Here is an 18,049-nt window from a genome sequence, read left to right on the forward strand (position 1 = left end):
ACATAATCTAAGGTGTTAAAAAAAAAAAAACACATGTTCCATTTTCACACTATGTGACAAAGGCCACACCGAGAATTTCCAATAGCAACTGTGAGAATTTCTTGAAAATAATCAGCAGCTGTAAAATCTTCTGTCACATCAGATTGTTTTGGCTGATTAAATTTGAAGGTCGGTAGTCATGGTTCTTTTGAGTCCCATCTTGCTCGATTTTATTTAGCTCTTATCGTTTATTAAATCTACCGAGCTTTGTAACATAAAGAAGAAATGCAAAATTTGCTTTTCTGTAGCGTCGTGATCTGTACATATATAACTGTTCTCAAATCATGCGATTGAAATGGAACTACCCAACCTTCGGTTTAAGCAAAGAAAGTCTAGAGATACGATGCGTTTTAACAATTTAAAATCCTCAAGCGTCTAAGTTCATGGAATTTAGACAGACAGAGGGGCGCAGTTTGCAAATCCACCGTCGGAAGTTCCATGTTCGCGCATTTAGGGAGAGAATCCGTGGTACGTTAGTCGTACAGTTGACGTCCAAGTTGTCAATAACACAATAAAACCAGTAAGGACGGGGATAATGTCATATGGCAAGTTGCCTCTGGTCTGCAACCTGATTGATCAGATTCCGCGCTGAGAGTTACTATTATAACCCTTTCTGCTTCTGTTGGCTCGACTATTATATCCTCTGATGAAGATGGATGGTGTAGATATTCAAGCTCCATAACCGAAAGTCAAAGTCAATGGGTATAAATAAGCTGTTTCCACCAATTCTATCAGGACCTTGCATGTGGAACCGCAATGCGTTGTTTACGAAGGATGGCTATATAATAGAGAAGGAATAGGGAGATATAAAACACAATGAAAGGAAGGGAGCAAGAGGACAAGATCAAGGTCAAATTTGTATACTTGATGTACGGAAATGTACAAGTTTTAAATGATTAGCGTGCCATAAGTCAAGCCAAGTTTTGCGGAGCTTCCATGTTACTTATAACATGGGTGATGCCACGAGTGATCTATCCCAATGATTCACACATGGAGTCACCTTGTCGAATTCAAACCCTAAAACGAATGTACACTGATCTCTCCCTCTCGATCTCGATCGATGCCCATGCTACCTTAGATTCCGCGTCTGGTTCCCAAATCAAGATAAAGACGTCATTGAACCAAAAGTTCAAGATTGCTGCGTGGCCATAGGTTTAGTGCTTGTTTTCCCGAATAGGTTTGAGTTGACACTTTGCATAAGTAACCGTCCATTCTCAATTTTGGACTGACCCGACAAGAACCCCCAATCTCGAAAGATCTCGCTAGTTCTGGATTTTGTGCATCTGGTAGGTAGGACGTACGAGATAATAAGCAGGAACTTTTGAGGTTCCGAATGCTTGCAAATCGATATCTCTATGACCACTTGTTCTTCTTCACTGGCAAGGTAGGAGCTATAACAGAATATGCAGCTACAAACTTACAAAACGGATTGAACATTTGAATGATGCGTGCTCAAATTCTCCCGTAGTGTATCGATCATATCAATTTGCACATTTTCTTGATGCAGAGTTGCTTGGAAACATCAACAATCTCTGGAACATAAAGAAAGGGCATTTTTCTTTGCAGTTTTCAAGGGCTTATCCGCCGTTTATCACGTAATCTAGAAAGATTATAATCATGTGATAGAGTGACTCTTGTGATGATCAGCCGGCACTCATGAGGCTCTCCAACCTGGATTGAAGCAGTTAAAAGAAGACCTTATAGATGCCGGTTTGGGGAAAATAGGTTTAACGTTATGAGTCAGAAATTGCATCATACTTCAAAACAAATGAACCTAGCTGCGAAGATGGCCATTGCAGACAATGTCTGAGGTGTCTAAGGTAACTCAATTGACTTTAAATGCCAGATATAACGATCTATTTCGAAGTTCTTCGCAACTGGTGCGTTTGCTTGAGAGGCTAAAGAGAACTTTGCTCCTCTTAATAGTTCCTTTGGCATGATCACTGGCCAATTTGGTCTCTACCAGAAACAGAATAAGTTCCAATGGTTCAATGTACAATCTACAGCTGAAAAACTAGTCCTTGTGGAGTTCCTTAGTTCACAGTAAATGTTTTTTTTTTTTTTTTTTTGGTAAGGTAAGTTCACAGTAAATGTTGAACGATACTAACATAAGAAAATAAACTGAGAGTTACCTTTCACGAGTCTACATGAGGGTTCTGAAGTAAATATCGAGCATTATGTAAAGTAGCATTCACTTCTTCATTTGAGGCATCAAGTAGCCGTATTTCCTTAATTTCATTCTGCCACTTCTCCATTTGTTCCTTGTGTATCCTGCAGAAAACAATTTATGCTGCAAAATGTGAAACCAAATTTCAGTTCATCATAAGACCTGTCCACTTTCTTCACAACTCACATTATCAACCGCTCTTCAAATTCATCACTTAGTTCCTTGAACATTGTTTTCCCTGATTCCAGCAGCTCTGACACCTGCAGTAACCGATTTTGATTAGGAAGAGGTAAAGTAGCAGTGAAACCATGGCAATTGCTATGACAAAAATCCAGAAAATAACGCTCTGTCAAGAAGTCATCCAGAAGCAACCTAAACATGCCGGTTCTAAGGTCTAAAATTCAAGCAGGCAGATGATTGGATGCCACTGCCAGAGTACTCGTGAAATAGATCTCAAAAGAAAAGCCTAACAGAAGTGAACACGCAAGAGGAGCAGTTATCCTCCAGGATATCATCAGTTCCCTAAGATCAAGACCTCGACCACTTAATAGGGACTGAATTTGGCAACAATGATCGATAATCAGTTTGCATTTTCCTGCATGGCTATTACCAGCTGGGTGAAGCTTTCGATCTTATCAAGAATGTGAGTGATATGAAGCTCCATCTCTTCAGACCCGCCAACATTTGCCTCGGTCTCTTCCTTTTCTACTATCTCTGCAATAGCATTATGTCCTGGGTCCTCTTCCTTCTCTTCGACCTGTTGACACATAGCACAATTTTAAATGACCTACATTCTGCAGCAAAACGTGTTTGCCTTCTCTGAAATAGTCGGACACAAACTAGCATACATCTGGTTTCATGCGTTTCCTTAGAGATCCTGCTCCCTTCCCTACCATCACCAACTCCATTATGGTAATACTGTATCTCGTGTAAATGATTTCTCCTCGAGCAAGTTACAGCCTGTGAAATAGAAAAAGAGGAAAACGTGACGGCTACTATACAGGTCTGAACATACTTCATGGCAGCAACACATGATTGCTAACAACATGGTTAGAAAAAGCCCAGCACTGCACTGTACAGCTCAATGAACATAGTGACCATTGCGAGAGTGAAATTCTCTTAAGACAGCAATGTGGAGAAGAAAATTCAATCATTGCATGTCTAATCTGCAGCGTGATTTACCGTCTTGATGTTGCTAAAGAGAAGCATTGACGAGCTTGCTCGTGCGCAAGTTCCAAATCCAAACTACCAAGTGGAGCAGTGGTCCTAACAAAATGAACTTAGCTTCGCCAGGAATTGCTAATACCGGTTAGGTTTTAGCTATGCAAACACTCCAGCAACAATTCCACCTCTCAGAGCTACAAGAATCGGAGATTCATCCACAAAGTCCGGCAACAATCAATTACTACACAAGCACAAAAGAAGCCTAAATCAGCCAAATCACGATCCGACGAACATGCTAGCGACCTCTACGAAAGGAGCGCAATGCCACCGACTGTGCAATCATTCAGGAGATCAACGCGCGAAAGAAGAACGGAATCGCGCGACTGGTGGTGCTCTGATCTCGAAGAAGCACCGTTTCCTCCCCTTCCGATTCTCAATCCAGTTCTCTCGCTACACACTCTGAGATCAACTAGTTCCGAATCGGGGAAAAAGCAAGCGGTGATCGCCAAAGCACGGACGAATCGAATCCGTTAATCGAAAGATTCGAACGAAACTGTGCGCATCGTTACCTGGAGATCTCTTCGCGCCAAGACTCTCACTTCGCGAAGCAACAATGAACGAGGCACCAACTAGGCTTAAATAGGGTCACAAGAGCGCGCGAAATCCCCTCACATTTTGAGATAAGTACGCAAATGCTCACTGAATTTTGATCAAACTTGCCATTTCTGTAAAATTTAAATTCATTCAATATGGCCCCGAATTTTAGATCAATATATAATGTCATCCTTAAAATTTTAATATTTTCAATCTGATTTCTAAATTTTTGGTACATTGTCAATTTAATCCCTGGACTATCAAAATGATCGGTGTTGTTATTCTATTAAATCAAGAAGGACAACATTGAATGTTCTCATACAATTCAGGAACTAAAATGATCAGGTCTCAAAAGTTTATGGATTATGTTGAAAAAACTAGAAATTTAGGGATGGTATTGCACATTGATCTAAAATTCAGTGATCATCTTGAACAAATATAAAGTTTAGGGATTACATTGCTCATTTAATAAATGCTCATGGATCATTTGTGTTATTTATTTTTTTAATTTTAAAAAAGGGGGCCTAAGCTTGAATAAGTAATTGCTATATATATGTGTTATATGCAAAAGGAGGAGTGTCGTCTCTTGCATTGGGAGGCTATCTTTAATCTCGTTACGCAATTTAGCTAATGGTCGACTCTACTTTATAAATCACGCTGAAGCGTCCGATCGAGAATCTTTAACACTCTCCCACACCCTTGATTTCCCCTTAAATCGATTTTGAAATGTGTAGATAGGGAGCCTTTCGTACTCAACAGATTTGATCATGACCTAGCATCATGCCGGCTCACCCGTGCCACCAAAAACCAAACACGATTAGACAAGCTTGGACGATCGATTTCTTTCTTGAATCTGAGCACATCCATATAGGAAAGCTGAGAAAAGCGCTAAGAAAATTATAAACCTATTACAATTGTATCAATTTAGTCCTAAACATTTTCATATTTTGTCAATATAGTCCATCCGGCCAATTTTGGCCGAAAATCATTGATGTCGATATTGGCCATTCTACGTGACATGGCTAGCATCGATGTGAATATTTTTAATAAAATTTAATTTTTTTTAATGAATTTTAAATATATTTCTATTAATATTTTTTCTTTTTTTTTTCCCCACTGTGGTCAAAGAAGGTTGTCGGAACTCCTTGGCCACCGGGTGAGGGCCACGGTTGCCGCTCGGTTTCGCCTAAATATTAGTGAGACCGTAGCTATCATAGGCAAAGCCACCTTGCCCGGACCATCGAGACACGAGAGAGGTCGCTTTGCCTAGATCTAGGGGAGGCTAACCTCGCCATGGCCTCAATATTGTATTGGCCGAGATAATTACTATAAAAGTCCCGAACCTATTGCACTCGTCTCAATTGAGCTCTAAACATTCTCATGTTTTGTCAATTAAGTCAATCCGATTAATTTTAGTTGAAAATCATTGACATAGACACCAACCATATACGTGGCACGATTGACGCCGAGTTAACATTTTTTTAAAAATAATTTATTGAATTTTCTAATAGTTTTTTCTTTCTTTCCTTAGATTTAGGGCCGGTGAGGGTGCGTGGCCCCTCACCCTCGTCGACCATAAGTCCAAGGAAAAAAAGTAAAGATAAGAAAAATGAAAAAATATAAAAAATTATTCAAGAATGTCAATGTCATCGCCGATTATGTCGCATAAAATGGCCGATACCCACGTCGGTGATTTTTAGGGGTGAGCGGTTCCAGATTCTTTACTGGGTTCCACCGGAACCCGGAACATACCCGTCGAAACGGGTTTCTCATTTTTTGGAACCCGGAATCTACCCGTCACACCTTGGAACCCGGAACCTACCCCGTCACAGGTTCTAGGGTCGGTTCCAGGGTACCCGAGAACCTATCAATTTCTTTTATTTTATTTTATTTTTTCATTTTTAGTTAAGCAAAATGAGAGTGAACGCTACAACATCTAAGAGAAAGTAGAGGTGAGTGGTTTTAGGCTATGTACAAGTTACATTTAGAACTTGAAACCAATTCATTGGAACACGTTTATCATTTTTTGAAATCTGAAAACTAAAAAGTTGTTTGGCTCTAAATTATACACTCATCATCGGATGCCATATAATATTGTATGATTGTGCAAAAATATATACCAAGAAAAATATAAAAATTTATTTCAAAATCTAGGGTCCAGGTTCTAGGTGGTGGAACTTGGAATCTACCCGTTAAAGCAGGTTCCTTAATTTTTGGAAATTGGAACCTACCTCGCATACCTTGGAACCTGGAACCAGAGCGGATCCTACAGGGTTCGGTTCCGGGTTCTCGGTTCTACCTTGGAACCATGCTCACCCTTAGTGATTTCTGCCCAAATTGGTCCGAGAGATTCAATTGATGAAACGTGAAGATATTTAAGACTTAATTGACACAATTAAAAAATAAGTGCAATACGTTTAATTTTTTTTTTGTAATTTTCCCCTTATTGGGTCTATCGAGAGCCTTAATTAACATGATCATTTAGGTAATCATAGTGATAATTATTGTAAGTACAGCACTGCCATTCGAAAAATGGGTAATCATAAAAAAAAAAGGGGGGGAAGAACGGCTCGAGAACCCGATCGTAAAATGCGTCAACGGAGTCCCCGACGCTTCAACGCCGGCGCCGAGAAGCAGCACTTCAGGTCGGCCGGAGACAACCACGGCAAAGGCTGCGTTGGCAGCACATTCGGTTTGTTGATGTCTATCGGATTTTGACTAATTGAATCAGACAAACGGCCCCCACAACATGGGCGGCGTCTCCTTATCGAATCCAGAATTTCAACGTTAGGTAATTAAACAAAGAGATTTTTCGATTTTCCAAAGTGCTGAATTGTTCAAAAAGTCGGCGAAGATAACTCGTGCAATTAAATATTCTAAGACTTTCCGTTATTGTTCACTAAAACATACTTAGAACTCGGCCCGGCGTAATCAAGGATGAGGGCTCTATCGAGAACCTCGATTAACACTAATCTTTTCGGTAATCACAGTGATAATTATCGCGACTACCATATGGCCATTCGAAATGAAAAACGATAGAAAGTTGGCGAAGATAATTTCGCCTGGCTAGACATTTGAAAGCCTTCGACATATATTTTTTTACCAAAGATAGTTGTAACTTGGTTCGAGGCGATTTGGGAATTGGTGTGTCGGGCTTTATAAGGTCTCGACCCGTCTCGAGCGCTCGATTAGATTTTCGTCAATAAGCTCACTTACATTTTTGTTTTTCTTTTCCCCTTTTTTCATTTCCACTATCCTTATTAAAAAAAATTATATTCGAACCGAGTTTTCACATATATTTTGTTATAGAGCATGGAAATCGAATCTCACACTTATGATTTTAGCATTTTCACGTCAATTTCTTTACTAGCAGGATCGATGCCCATGGGCTATTAAGCTTAATAAGCGCCATAAGCAGTCGTTTAGCAGGAGGAAAACAGAACGTGTTGAGCGATTGAAGAGGCGTTGTCCTGATTCTTCTTTCCTTCTTCCTTTTTTGAAAACGGGCCTCGCATGGACGACACGAAACGCGACACTGCACGCACCTGCTACAGGCGACCTTTTTACAGTTTCTCTTTTTCTCAAATTGCACGACTTTCTCTCCCTTCTCGGATTTGTTTCTTTACTCTCTCTCTCTCTCTGTGACGGGTTCACTGTTGGGTATAAGCTCTTCTTTTCACACTCGCAGTGCTTCCAGCTTATTCACTGTGGACAGCGACACCGCTCTAAGCAAGCTTCCCCTCCCAGCTTGGAACGGCGTTTCGCAGATCAATCGGCCCGACCCGTGTTCCGGTTCGATCTGCTCTTGGAACGAGCTCAGTCGTCGTCGTCGTCGTCCATGAAGCACCTCGTGTTGCTTCTGCTTTTGGAAAGTGGGTAGGGTTCGTCTTCCCTTTCTTTTTTTGGTCCGTATTTTCTCGCTTTATCTCCGAGTACTTGGAGCGACCGCCTCAAGACTTGAGAAATGCAACGGAAGCATCCCGGCAAGTTTCGTCCTTTCGGGTCGGTGATCGCTTCTTGCTCGATCGTTCTCTTCTGGGCTGTTTTCGGGTCGGTGGGTTCGGGCGTGCCCGACGGAGACGGCGATAAGCATGCACTGTTGGAGCTCAAATCTGCCGTCATTGTGGACCCATTAGGGTTTCTTTCGAATTGGAACCCGGATGACGAAGACTCGTGCGCTTGGAATGGAGTTACATGCGACTCTCTCTCTCGGAGAGTCACTGCTCTTCACATTTCTTCTAACTTCAGCTCTGCATGCTCCGAGTACGACGCCGTGGACGCGCGAGGTAACTTCTCCTTACTATTTCCATGCTCGGACTTTGTGGGTGGCAATCACAGTTCGCCATATTCGGCGAAATTGAGGGGTAGATTAGCGCCTGCGATAGGGCGGCTTTCTCAGCTCAAGGTCTTGTCTCTTGGGTTTAATGGGTTTTTCGGTGAGCTTCCTCAAGAAATTGGCCAACTTCGCTTTCTGGAGGTTCTTGATTTGAGTTTTAACGATTTTGGAGGACCCATACCCTTCGGTTTTCGGAATTGTACTGCACTTCGAGTGGTTGATCTTTCTGGGAATCAGCTAAATGGCACAGTTCCTTCATTCTTAGCCATGCTTCGCAGTCTAGAAGTAGTTTCGTTGTCCTATAACGTGTTCGCGGGGCCTATTCCCCCTGAACTGGGTGAGAAGTGTGGTGTACTTGAGCATCTCAACCTCGCTGGCAATTTGCTTTCGAGTTCGATCCCTTCAAGTTTGGGAAATTGCAGTCAGTTACGGTCATTGATTTTGTCGTCGAATATGTTACAAGATCGTATACCTTCGTCACTCGGCAATCTTGGAATGCTTGAAGTTCTTGATGTGTCTAGGAACTTCTTGAGTGGCATTATACCTCCGGAATTGGGTCATTGCAATCAGCTCAAGGTTCTCGTGTTCAAGAATAACTATGGGCCTTTGTTTTCCAGAAAAGTTTTCGGCGTAGAGGACCCCCTAGAGGAGAACAGTGAAGATGACTTCAACTTTTTTGAGGGTCAATTGCCTGAGAGCATCGCAAAACTTCCCAACTTACGGGTACTTTGGGCGCCACATTCAAACCTGGGGGGAAGTTTTCCTCATGAATGGGGATCTTGTTCCAGCTTGGAGATTCTAAATGTAGCTCAAAATTACTTTGAGGGACAAGTACCTCCAACGCTTGGCAGCTGTAAGAGCTTGTACTTTATTGATTTGAGCTCCAATAATTTCACTGGATCACTTCCAAAGGAAATTCCTGTTCCTTGCATGATCATCTTTAATGTCAGCCGAAACTTTTTGTCGGGACATATCCCAAGTTTTACTCGTAACTGTTCTCAAAAGTCCGTTAATTTAAGAGTGCGGCGTGTCAACATGGTTGATTTCTACGCCTACTTTTTCTATCAATATTCTCGCACATGCGTTATTTCTTTTTCATTCAATGCCGATGATCTGGCTGTATTGCATGATTTCAGCAGAAATATGTTCTCTGGCCCCATCCCTTCCTTACTTATTGCTTTTGACCGTTTATCTGCACCCCCTTTCTATGGATTATGGTTGAACAAGAATAATCTCGAGGGCAATATTTCGGCATACTCGTTTCTCTTCTGCCGTTACTTGGCTGGTCTAGCTTTTGACATTGGTTACAACAAGATAACGGGAGAACTTCCTGTGGACATGGGGAACATGTGCAGTTGCATGAAACTTCTGAATATGGCGGGTAACGGACTAATAGGCCCATTTCCTCGTACTTTCGCCAATTTGGTTGCTCTGGTGAACCTTAATCTCAGCAGAAACAAGATTCAAGGATCCATACCATCTTATATTGGCCAGATGATGAATATGAGGTGGCTATCTCTGTCAACTAATAACTTCTCTGGTACAATTCCTCTGGAACTTGCTCAGCTGACTTCTTTGGAGGTCTTGGAACTTTCCTCGAACACTCTGGCAGGGGAAATACCGGCTGCTTTCGCAAAACTTCAGCATCTAGAAGTTTTAAAGTTGGATCATAACAGACTATCTGGACAGATACCTGCTGGCTTCAGTAACATGACTTCTCTCTCAGTGTTCAATGTGTCTTTCAACAATCTTTCTGGGCCCGTCCCTCTTAACTCAGAGTCTGTAAAGTGCGAAAATGCGCTAGGTAATCCATATATCCAACCTTGTACCACTATTCCATCTTCCTCTGAGTGGGAGCAGCAGCACTCTGGTAATGGTTCCCAACAAGCAGCTTATTCTCCCACGGGAAGCTCACTGGGAGGAGGCAATGGATTCAAGCCTATAGAAATTGCTTCCATCACTTCAGCCTCAATCATTGTTTGTGTCCTGATATCGCTGGTTGTCCTGCTTTTGTGTATGAAGAGATTCGGATGCAAATCAGTCTTGTGTCAAGGTTCAGAAAGAAAAGAAGTCATAACATTCAATAAAATCGGTGTTGAGCTGACTTATGAAAATGTTGTTAGGGCTACTGGTGGTTTCAATATCCAAAATTGCATTGGCAGTGGGGGATTTGGTGCCACATACAAGGCTGAGATTGTACCTGGAGTGGTATTGGCCGTCAAGCGGCTTTCGGTTGGAAGATTTCAAGGTGTGCAGCAATTTTCTGCTGAGATCAGAACTTTAGGAAGAGTTCAGCATCCTAACCTCGTTACACTGATTGGATACCATGTGAGTGAGTCTGAAATGTTCCTCATCTATAATTACTTGCCTGGCGGCAACCTTGAGAAATTTATCCAGGATAGGCCAAGGAGGACTGTGCAGTGGAGCGTTCTCCACAAGATTGCTCTGGATATCGCACGTGCTCTTGCCTACTTGCACAACGAATGCGTTCCAAGAGTGCTGCATCGAGACATCAAACCGAGCAACATTTTACTAGATAATAACTTTAACGCATATCTTTCTGATTTCGGGCTGGCTAGGCTCTTGGGTACTTCTGAGACTCATGCCACCACCGATGTAGCTGGGACTTTTGGATATGTTGCTCCTGAATATGCAATGACTTGCCGTGTCTCTGACAAGGCAGATGTGTACAGTTATGGTGTTGTCCTTTTAGAGTTGATATCTGATAAGAAGGCGCTGGATTCCTCTTTCTCTTCCTTTGGAAACGGCTTCAATATTGTGCAGTGGGCTAGCATGCTTCTCCGACAGGGACAAGCTGACGAATTTTTCACAGCTGGCCTGTGGGATTCTGGGCCACATGATGATCTCGTTGAGATGCTTCACTTGGCTGTCATGTGCACGGGTGAACATCTTTCTGCAAGGCCTTCGATGAAGCAAGTTGCTCAAAGCCTGAAGTGCATTCAGCCCTCAACTGGCTAGTGGAGGTTTGGTCAACATAGCTCTTCTGTAAGTTGGAAAAATGTTGAGATAGGGACCTGTAATTGACCATTGGTTTATCATTTATTCAGTCAAATATCATGTAAAGAGGAAACGGCTGATCTTTTCCCTTTTTCCTTTTGGGGTAGAATCTGGTTGTCAAATTCCCAAATTGAATATAGCCATCATGACAGCCCTATATTTGTGTCTTCTGTTTATTTCATTTTGTAACTTTTCATTACAAATAGAGGCTCGTCGTGAAAGTAAGACGACTAATAATCTTGGACATTGTTAATTATAACCAGAGCTCCCTAGTGAAAGATGTGGGACGCTAATGATGAGATGGCCACAAGTGTGGTGGAGTTGTACATTTGATGAGAGGTCCGGTTTTGCATCATATTGTTTGTCACATATTTGTTGTCACACATATGCCAAAAACCAGCCCGTGGCACATGCGCTGCAGAGGTCAGTGTGCTTCGATTTTTGTTGATCATGCCGTTCAGGCCGTTTGTTACAATTGACATGAACCTCTTGTAGACTAAAGAATGGCTGTCAAACGATCTGCCCGGTGAACTCAGACTTTTAGCATTTTATAGATGGTTTCTCTCCCTCATTGAATTTACTGTCACGAGTTAGGAGTTTGGCATGTATTCCATTCAGCCATGTATGTTTGAATTGAGACCAAAAAATGGAAAAGGGTGCTGGCTGAGTTTTATATATCGTTTTTTCTTTTTTTGCTGATATTCTCATGTGCGATATACCTAACCATAGTTTTTTTCTTTTGCACAACTCTTCTGCTTCATAATTGCCCTCATGCTTGTCAATTTGTCATCAACACAGTATCAGTTGAATAGAACATGATGTCAGGTCTTACTCTACAGAACTGGAGACTGATAATTTTACATGCTCCAGTAGCACGTCACTGCCTCTCGTACCTATAGCATGAAAGGCGGTTCTGAAAAGAATAGTTCATCCGCCATTCGCTTCCTAAATAACATGAAATTCTTAAACGAGGATAAGCATGTTGAAAGTACAGGAGAAACCATCTACTTTTGCGATTCCTTCTCAAAGGTCTAGGAAGTGTCCTGAAACATACACTGTGGATAGTAAATCATCAAAGATGGGGTAGCAAGCAATCGTAGCCACCTGATTAAGATTTACACATTTTTTCACATCTTAATTCTAGCTGGAACAAATTCTCTTCTCTTTTTTGGTACCCATCTTTATCACAGGTTACCGACTACCTCAAAAGTTCTGTATATCGGGTCTAAACTTTCAGTTATTCATAAAACAAATGCTCAGTTCAGAAAATAGCATTAATCATTATCCCTTTAAAGAAATGCCTAGTCTCGAATATCCCGTGTATGGAATCACTGAGTGTTTGTTATAAATGTGACAGTGTTGAAGGGTGGTGCTTTGGTCGTGGCTGTTCTCAGAATTTTTATATTCTCTTTCCATACATCAGTCCCTGTTTCAGGAACATGTGATGGCAGGGTTGGATACTCCTGGTCATCAGATGATCCGTCAGTCATGATATTTTGGTAAGCTCCACCTTGTACTTCCATATTCGGAGACTCTTAATCAATGCTAGGTGCTTCATGCTTATTGAAAGGAAATGAATGTGTGATTTTTTCCTTTTATACAAGTGGTTTCTCCTTTCATGGAATTGCCCTTTGATTTACGACATCTGGTAGAGCTTTTATGGTCCATTCCACTGCTAGAAGGTAATGGGATTTCTTGGTATGGAATACCCAGTCCTTGCCATATGTTCACGCTATTTTTCATGTCATCATTTTTTCCCCTTTCTCATGATTTACTATGAGGATATATTTGACATTTTGTTACCATGTGTTTTTCCACTTCCACAAATTTCTTTGTCAATAGCAGAGCCCATTCCCCTAGTTGTCATTCCATCATCAATACGTAAAATGAATTGTGGTAAATGTATCAGTCTTCTTCAGTTTATGCCATTTTCTATTTGAAGGAAGATGCTAGCTCTGCGTACTGCTATTCGAAGTGATGCGGCAAACGTTTTTAGAGAGAATTAAGTGATGCATTGAATGCCTCTGTGTCTCTCTTGGATATTTGCTAGATGTACAGCTTCTGTTATCCTCTAGGAGGTTGGGATGTTGTTTCTTCTGGGAACCATTTTGTTGGTGCTTTGCTGATGGGAGTGGTCAGTAGAGGTTACACTTGCACAAAGCTGTTGATCGACTGTTTCTTGCATAGTTGACTTTGACGTCCTTGATGCAACTACTTTAACGTACGTTTTACACTAACCTGAACAATTCTCGGATTGCCACTGGCTCTTTAAATGCATGAACATTATAATGTTTTGGTGGCATGTTACTGCATTGGCCAGATGACATGCTTACGCTGGTTATGATTATCTACCTTAAGGAACCATCGGGTCATCTCACTTCAAGATTGGTGCCTTACACTTGACACTTCTTCGAATGGTTCGTGTGGGAAAGAGACACCTTGGTTGTAGCAAATATAGACAAGATCTTGGCAGGCTGAAGATATGAAATCAACAGCAATATATGAATACCACGTTTTTGCAGATTGAGTTCCAGTTTGTTTCATCTATTACCCAGCATGATTTGAGGACCATCTATCCTTTTGGCAAACAGCTGCAAGGAACTGGATCCAAGAAACTGGAAGGAGGTCATTTGTGAGATACTTGTTCTTATCGGTATTGTCAATCCCCTAGGTTGTGGACATATTTGGCTAATAAAGCTTTGCCAATTAAGTAATAGTTGGTGAAATGATGGTACTATGGAATCGTATGAATTATACTTAATTATGAGCGAAAAGACATTGAATTTGACACTTGGTTTATGCACATGTAGGCCTACTCGTCTTTGCAGGGTGACAGATTATCATTTTCCTGAGTCCTGTACATGAGATTTCCATTGTTCACTGGAACCCTCCAGATGACAGCCTCTCCTTTTTTCTGAGCAATCTGGTTCCCAGGAAAGGGGAGAGATTTTACAAGAAAATGGGAGATTAAACGTGACATGCCCTGCATGGACATCAAGGGTCTTGACTTATGCATCATAAATGGAGTTTTCCAATGTCTCGGCTCATAGTAGAGGGAACCCTCATCAGGTCGAGGTTCAACTCTGCAGCATGTATAGTTGCAGTTGGTAATGAAATATGAGTACAGCTTGTATAAATTTAGAGTAGGTATTCAAGGGTTCTTGCGGAAACAGGAGTGTCTGTTGATTGATACAAGGAAAGAAAACAGCATAAAAAGCATCACTTCCATAATAGGACTAGCATCCAAGGAACTTGTCGCTTGAATGGAGTCCAATCTATCTTCTTCCACGGCAACCGATGTACACGCACCACGTAGCTTCTGTGCAGTATTATGCTCGGATGGAGTCCAAACTGTCATCTTCCCCAGCTACCGGTGTTCGTGCAACATAGAATATGACGCGGAATTTCACATTCTTCACAGTGAAGCATCCCCAGAATCATCCACGCTCGCAACATAGCTGACAAGGTTCTTGGTCGAAGGCATACCAGCGACCACATCCTCCTCAATACCACACTCATTAGTGCCCCTTCTGATCATGAAATAACCATCCTGCAATTCACGGAGACAAAAGAGGAACTCTTTAAACCCAAGAACACGATTGCAAACTTTTGTTGGTGCGATGTGAAAAGCTTAAGCAGAGACATACATCGCCCCAGCTTCGGTTCCACTGATTCGCAATAAGCTGCAACAAGGAGAAGAGAGTGAAAATCAGACATAGAAATTGATTTCATTAACTGTTATCAAGAAAGAAGATGCCCAGATGATTATGTACCCAATAATCCTCGCCATCGTCAGTAGTTCCCCAGCCGATCAACTTAACAGCGTGACCACCCAGCACATCACCGGCGAGGTTCTTGTAAACGCCTGATTTGTAATGCGCGAAATCCTGCAATTAATGGACATTACAGACGCACAAAAGAATGGCATTGATGAGCTCCAGAGTCCCAAAATCTTGGTCAGCGGGACATGATAGCAGAGGAAAAATGCATGATGTACTTTTGCCTCTATTGACCATCCCAGAGGATCCTCTTACAAAAGTCCAAACCAAGTCTTCTGGCATTACCTCATAAACAGTGAAAGACACCTCCACAGGTCCATTCTTGTAAACTTCAGCCATTATGTTGTATGGTTCGGAATCAACTCTGTATGCACTGACGCTGTAGTGTTTTGAGGACCTCCACATCTGGTTCCCGTTCACACACTTCCTCACACACTTGGGGGTAGGATATTCTGGCTCACAACCCGGGTGGGAACAGCCGACATCGTCGAAGTATGGATCACACTGTTAAATCAGGATAGAAGTGCATTAGGTATGAATCAAGATTATTTAGCATGATGCAAAAAGTTCGGAAAAGAACCATCTCTTGAACTCCTTTGGATTTAGACAAATGCTCATCAAAATGCCAAAAAAAAAGGATTCCCACCTCTTCAGTGACAACGCCGTGGTGCTTAAAGTAGCGCCATGCGAAAAGGGGATAACCTCCATTGCAACCGCTTCCGCACATAAAGCCACAGCAGGCTAAAAGATCATTGACAGACAGAGAGATGTTCTGAAACAAGACATTGTAGGAAATGAATAAGTTTTTAAACAGGACAATAGCATCTAAGGATAATCCCTTGGAGATTAGCTACCATTCCAAAATGGATACAGAAACGATCTGACAGTGACTCCACGGCACCAAATGCCCAGCATGCACCACAATGACCCTGATTCGAATAAAAGGTAACATCGTTAGCATTTTCACCGCAGCATACGAGTCATAATGAAAGGTGCAGAAGCTTGATTGCTTGATTACCTGATCTGCCATTTGGTAGGTAATCCAGCATCAGACACAATAAAGAGAAAGCATCAGCATAATATCTAGAAGAAACCAAACGAAAGACCAAGCAAACAAGCTGACCTAAAATTCTTCCAATAGTGGTGCACTGGGACCAAGCAGTCCTAGCATCAAACTTTTCTGGCAACTTCAAGGATTTGGGATGAGTTTTGACAGGAACCTGTCTCAGCTCCCCATGGGGCGTTGGCTTAACTCCAAGGAGATGCTTAAATTGGCCAACCTGGGAAATACCAAAAATATTTATCAATCTCTGGACTTGATCCTGCGGGACAATAACCAAAACACAAAATGGCTTCCTGCAAATAGAATAGACTTATTATTTTGAAGCCTTGGGAGACTTACAGTGAAGTTTGAGAATCTAGGATTCATGGCAGCTTGCCAACCAGCATTGGGATGCTCATTTATCTCTTTGACTATCAAGTCCTGCATAAAAATATTCAAGCTCAGCACATGTTCTTGAAACTAAAGATACGAGCTTCGATCTGTGTCCTGTGTATTACCTGGAGTATATGAGAGTTGAGCTTGAGCTGGGAAAGTGCTTTTTCTGCATCGATCTGCCGAGACATGGTTAAAGAAAGTCACATCCTCACTAAGGCAACATGATAAAGAACCAAGACATGATGACCTTCAGTTTTCATTGAAAAGCCAATCATGATCATCAGGTTTCTTGCCCTTGTTCGAGTTCCCCATTATTTTAGACCAGTCCCATCTTTTCAAAAGCAAATTATCACTTTCTTTGGAGGAGAAAATGGTAAAAGATGACATCGACCAATTGTTGATTCAAAGCAGCAAGTTTGCAACTCCCATAATCGAAAGCAACGCAATAGGAGAATGATGAACAGGCTCAAACCGAGTCCTTTCCTCAAGGTCCGAAAACAAGCCAAACTTCAAAAAATGGAACTAAAGCTGGACCGAAAAACGATAGCAGGTAAACCATCTAAAAGACCATGATCGGCACGAAATCAACTGAAATTCAGACTTGCAAAAAGAAAATCTTTACTTGAAAACCTCCATCTTTGCTGGTGTTGTCAAAGGATAAACGGGATACTATCTCCAATTTTCATAGCAATTCTTAGAGCTGTTTATTATCTTTCAAGAGTAATCGGTCACCAATAGCAAAGCTAGAGAAACGAGCTCAAATTACATAGTCCATCAGCAAACCAAAGATGACGAGGCGAAAAAGAGAGAGAAGGCGATCATCGTCTGATTACCTGAGCGAGGAAGATGGAGACGGTTGCTAAGAAAAACAAGAACTTGACAAAACTCAGCTGGTTGGCGGCCATCTCTCTCCCTCAAGAAGGAAGAGGAACAAGAAGAAGATGGCCGTGGGAGGGAACTGCAAAGGGCAAGTGAAATTTATGCACTTCCCCTCGAGCAGCAGAGAGGATCAGACAGATTCAGAAGATAAGATGACGAAGGCAGCAAGAGGGGGGAAGATTCCAAGAAGTCGGAGAGAGAGAGAGAGAGAGAGAGAGAGAGAGACTTTTCTTGGTTTTTACCGCAGATTCAACTGGAGCTGACATCAAAGCAATCCGATTGGGTGATTCGTCACGGCAGACAGATACTTTAAGGACCAATTTCATTATTACAAGTGCCCACCATTTTCCCAGGATAATTTCCTTGAATTTTCTCATTATCTTCTTGGTCTCCTTTTTACGGTCGGAACATGGGGCAATTTCTCTCTCTTTGATTATTTGAGGGAAAATGCATATTAAAAAGCCCTTGCTTGTACGGCGATTCCTTCATGAAATACGGACTGTGCCTCAACGAGGGTATCGATTTTTCGGATCTCAAGACCCGACTATATCGCACGTATCCGTGAAATCCGATCACCTCTTTTACAACCTTCAATTACTAGACTTTGGGAAAGAAATAGTTACTACGAGGATGCT

The 18,049-nt window shown here is 41.8% G+C and overlaps 3 protein-coding genes across 6 annotated transcripts; 1 reads left to right on the forward strand and 2 right to left on the reverse strand.

The window, feature by feature from the left end:
* Positions 1–1,395: 1,395 nt before the first annotated feature.
* On the reverse strand, positions 1,396–4,032 carry LOC115747665. 4 transcript variants are annotated; one of them, XM_048271936.1, is made up of 6 exons: positions 3,940–4,032; positions 3,055–3,166; positions 2,817–2,963; positions 2,393–2,466; positions 2,175–2,310; positions 1,396–1,712 (listed from the first exon to the last, which is right to left on the reverse strand). In XM_048271936.1, the coding sequence occupies exons 2-5, from the start codon at positions 3,112–3,114 to the stop codon at positions 2,175–2,177; spliced, it is 417 nt and encodes a 138-aa protein (XP_048127893.1). In that variant the 5' UTR covers positions 3,115–3,166; positions 3,940–4,032; the 3' UTR covers positions 1,396–1,712. The 4 variants fall into 4 exon arrangements, with proteins under 4 accessions (XP_048127893.1, XP_030539760.1, XP_048127892.1 ...); XM_030683900.2 differs by lacking the exon at positions 1,396–1,712 and adding an exon at positions 1,924–2,088 and having other exon boundaries at positions 2,132–2,310; XM_048271935.1 differs by lacking the exons at positions 1,396–1,712; positions 3,940–4,032 and adding exons at positions 1,924–2,088; positions 3,663–3,913 and having other exon boundaries at positions 2,132–2,310.
* A 3,620-nt stretch (positions 4,033–7,652) lies between these two features.
* On the forward strand, positions 7,653–11,471 carry LOC115747660 (LRR receptor-like serine/threonine-protein kinase RPK2). The gene has a single exon (XM_030683893.2). The coding sequence runs from the start codon at positions 7,929–7,931 to the stop codon at positions 11,277–11,279; it is 3,351 nt and encodes a 1,116-aa protein (XP_030539753.1). The 5' UTR covers positions 7,653–7,928; the 3' UTR covers positions 11,280–11,471.
* A 2,955-nt stretch (positions 11,472–14,426) lies between these two features.
* LOC115747661 (cathepsin B-like protease 2) lies at positions 14,427–17,733 on the reverse strand. The gene is made up of 10 exons (XM_030683894.2): positions 17,369–17,733; positions 16,658–16,711; positions 16,500–16,580; positions 16,221–16,377; positions 15,952–16,031; positions 15,744–15,869; positions 15,383–15,601; positions 15,092–15,205; positions 14,966–15,001; positions 14,427–14,868 (listed from the first exon to the last, which is right to left on the reverse strand). The coding sequence occupies exons 1-10, from the start codon at positions 17,438–17,440 to the stop codon at positions 14,734–14,736; spliced, it is 1,074 nt and encodes a 357-aa protein (XP_030539754.1). The 5' UTR covers positions 17,441–17,733; the 3' UTR covers positions 14,427–14,733.
* Between the last annotated feature and the right edge of the window lie 316 nt (positions 17,734–18,049).

This window comes from Rhodamnia argentea, chromosome 10 (genome assembly GCF_020921035.1).
Source record: "Rhodamnia argentea isolate NSW1041297 chromosome 10, ASM2092103v1, whole genome shotgun sequence".
Classification (NCBI taxonomy): domain Eukaryota; kingdom Viridiplantae; phylum Streptophyta; class Magnoliopsida; order Myrtales; family Myrtaceae; genus Rhodamnia; species Rhodamnia argentea.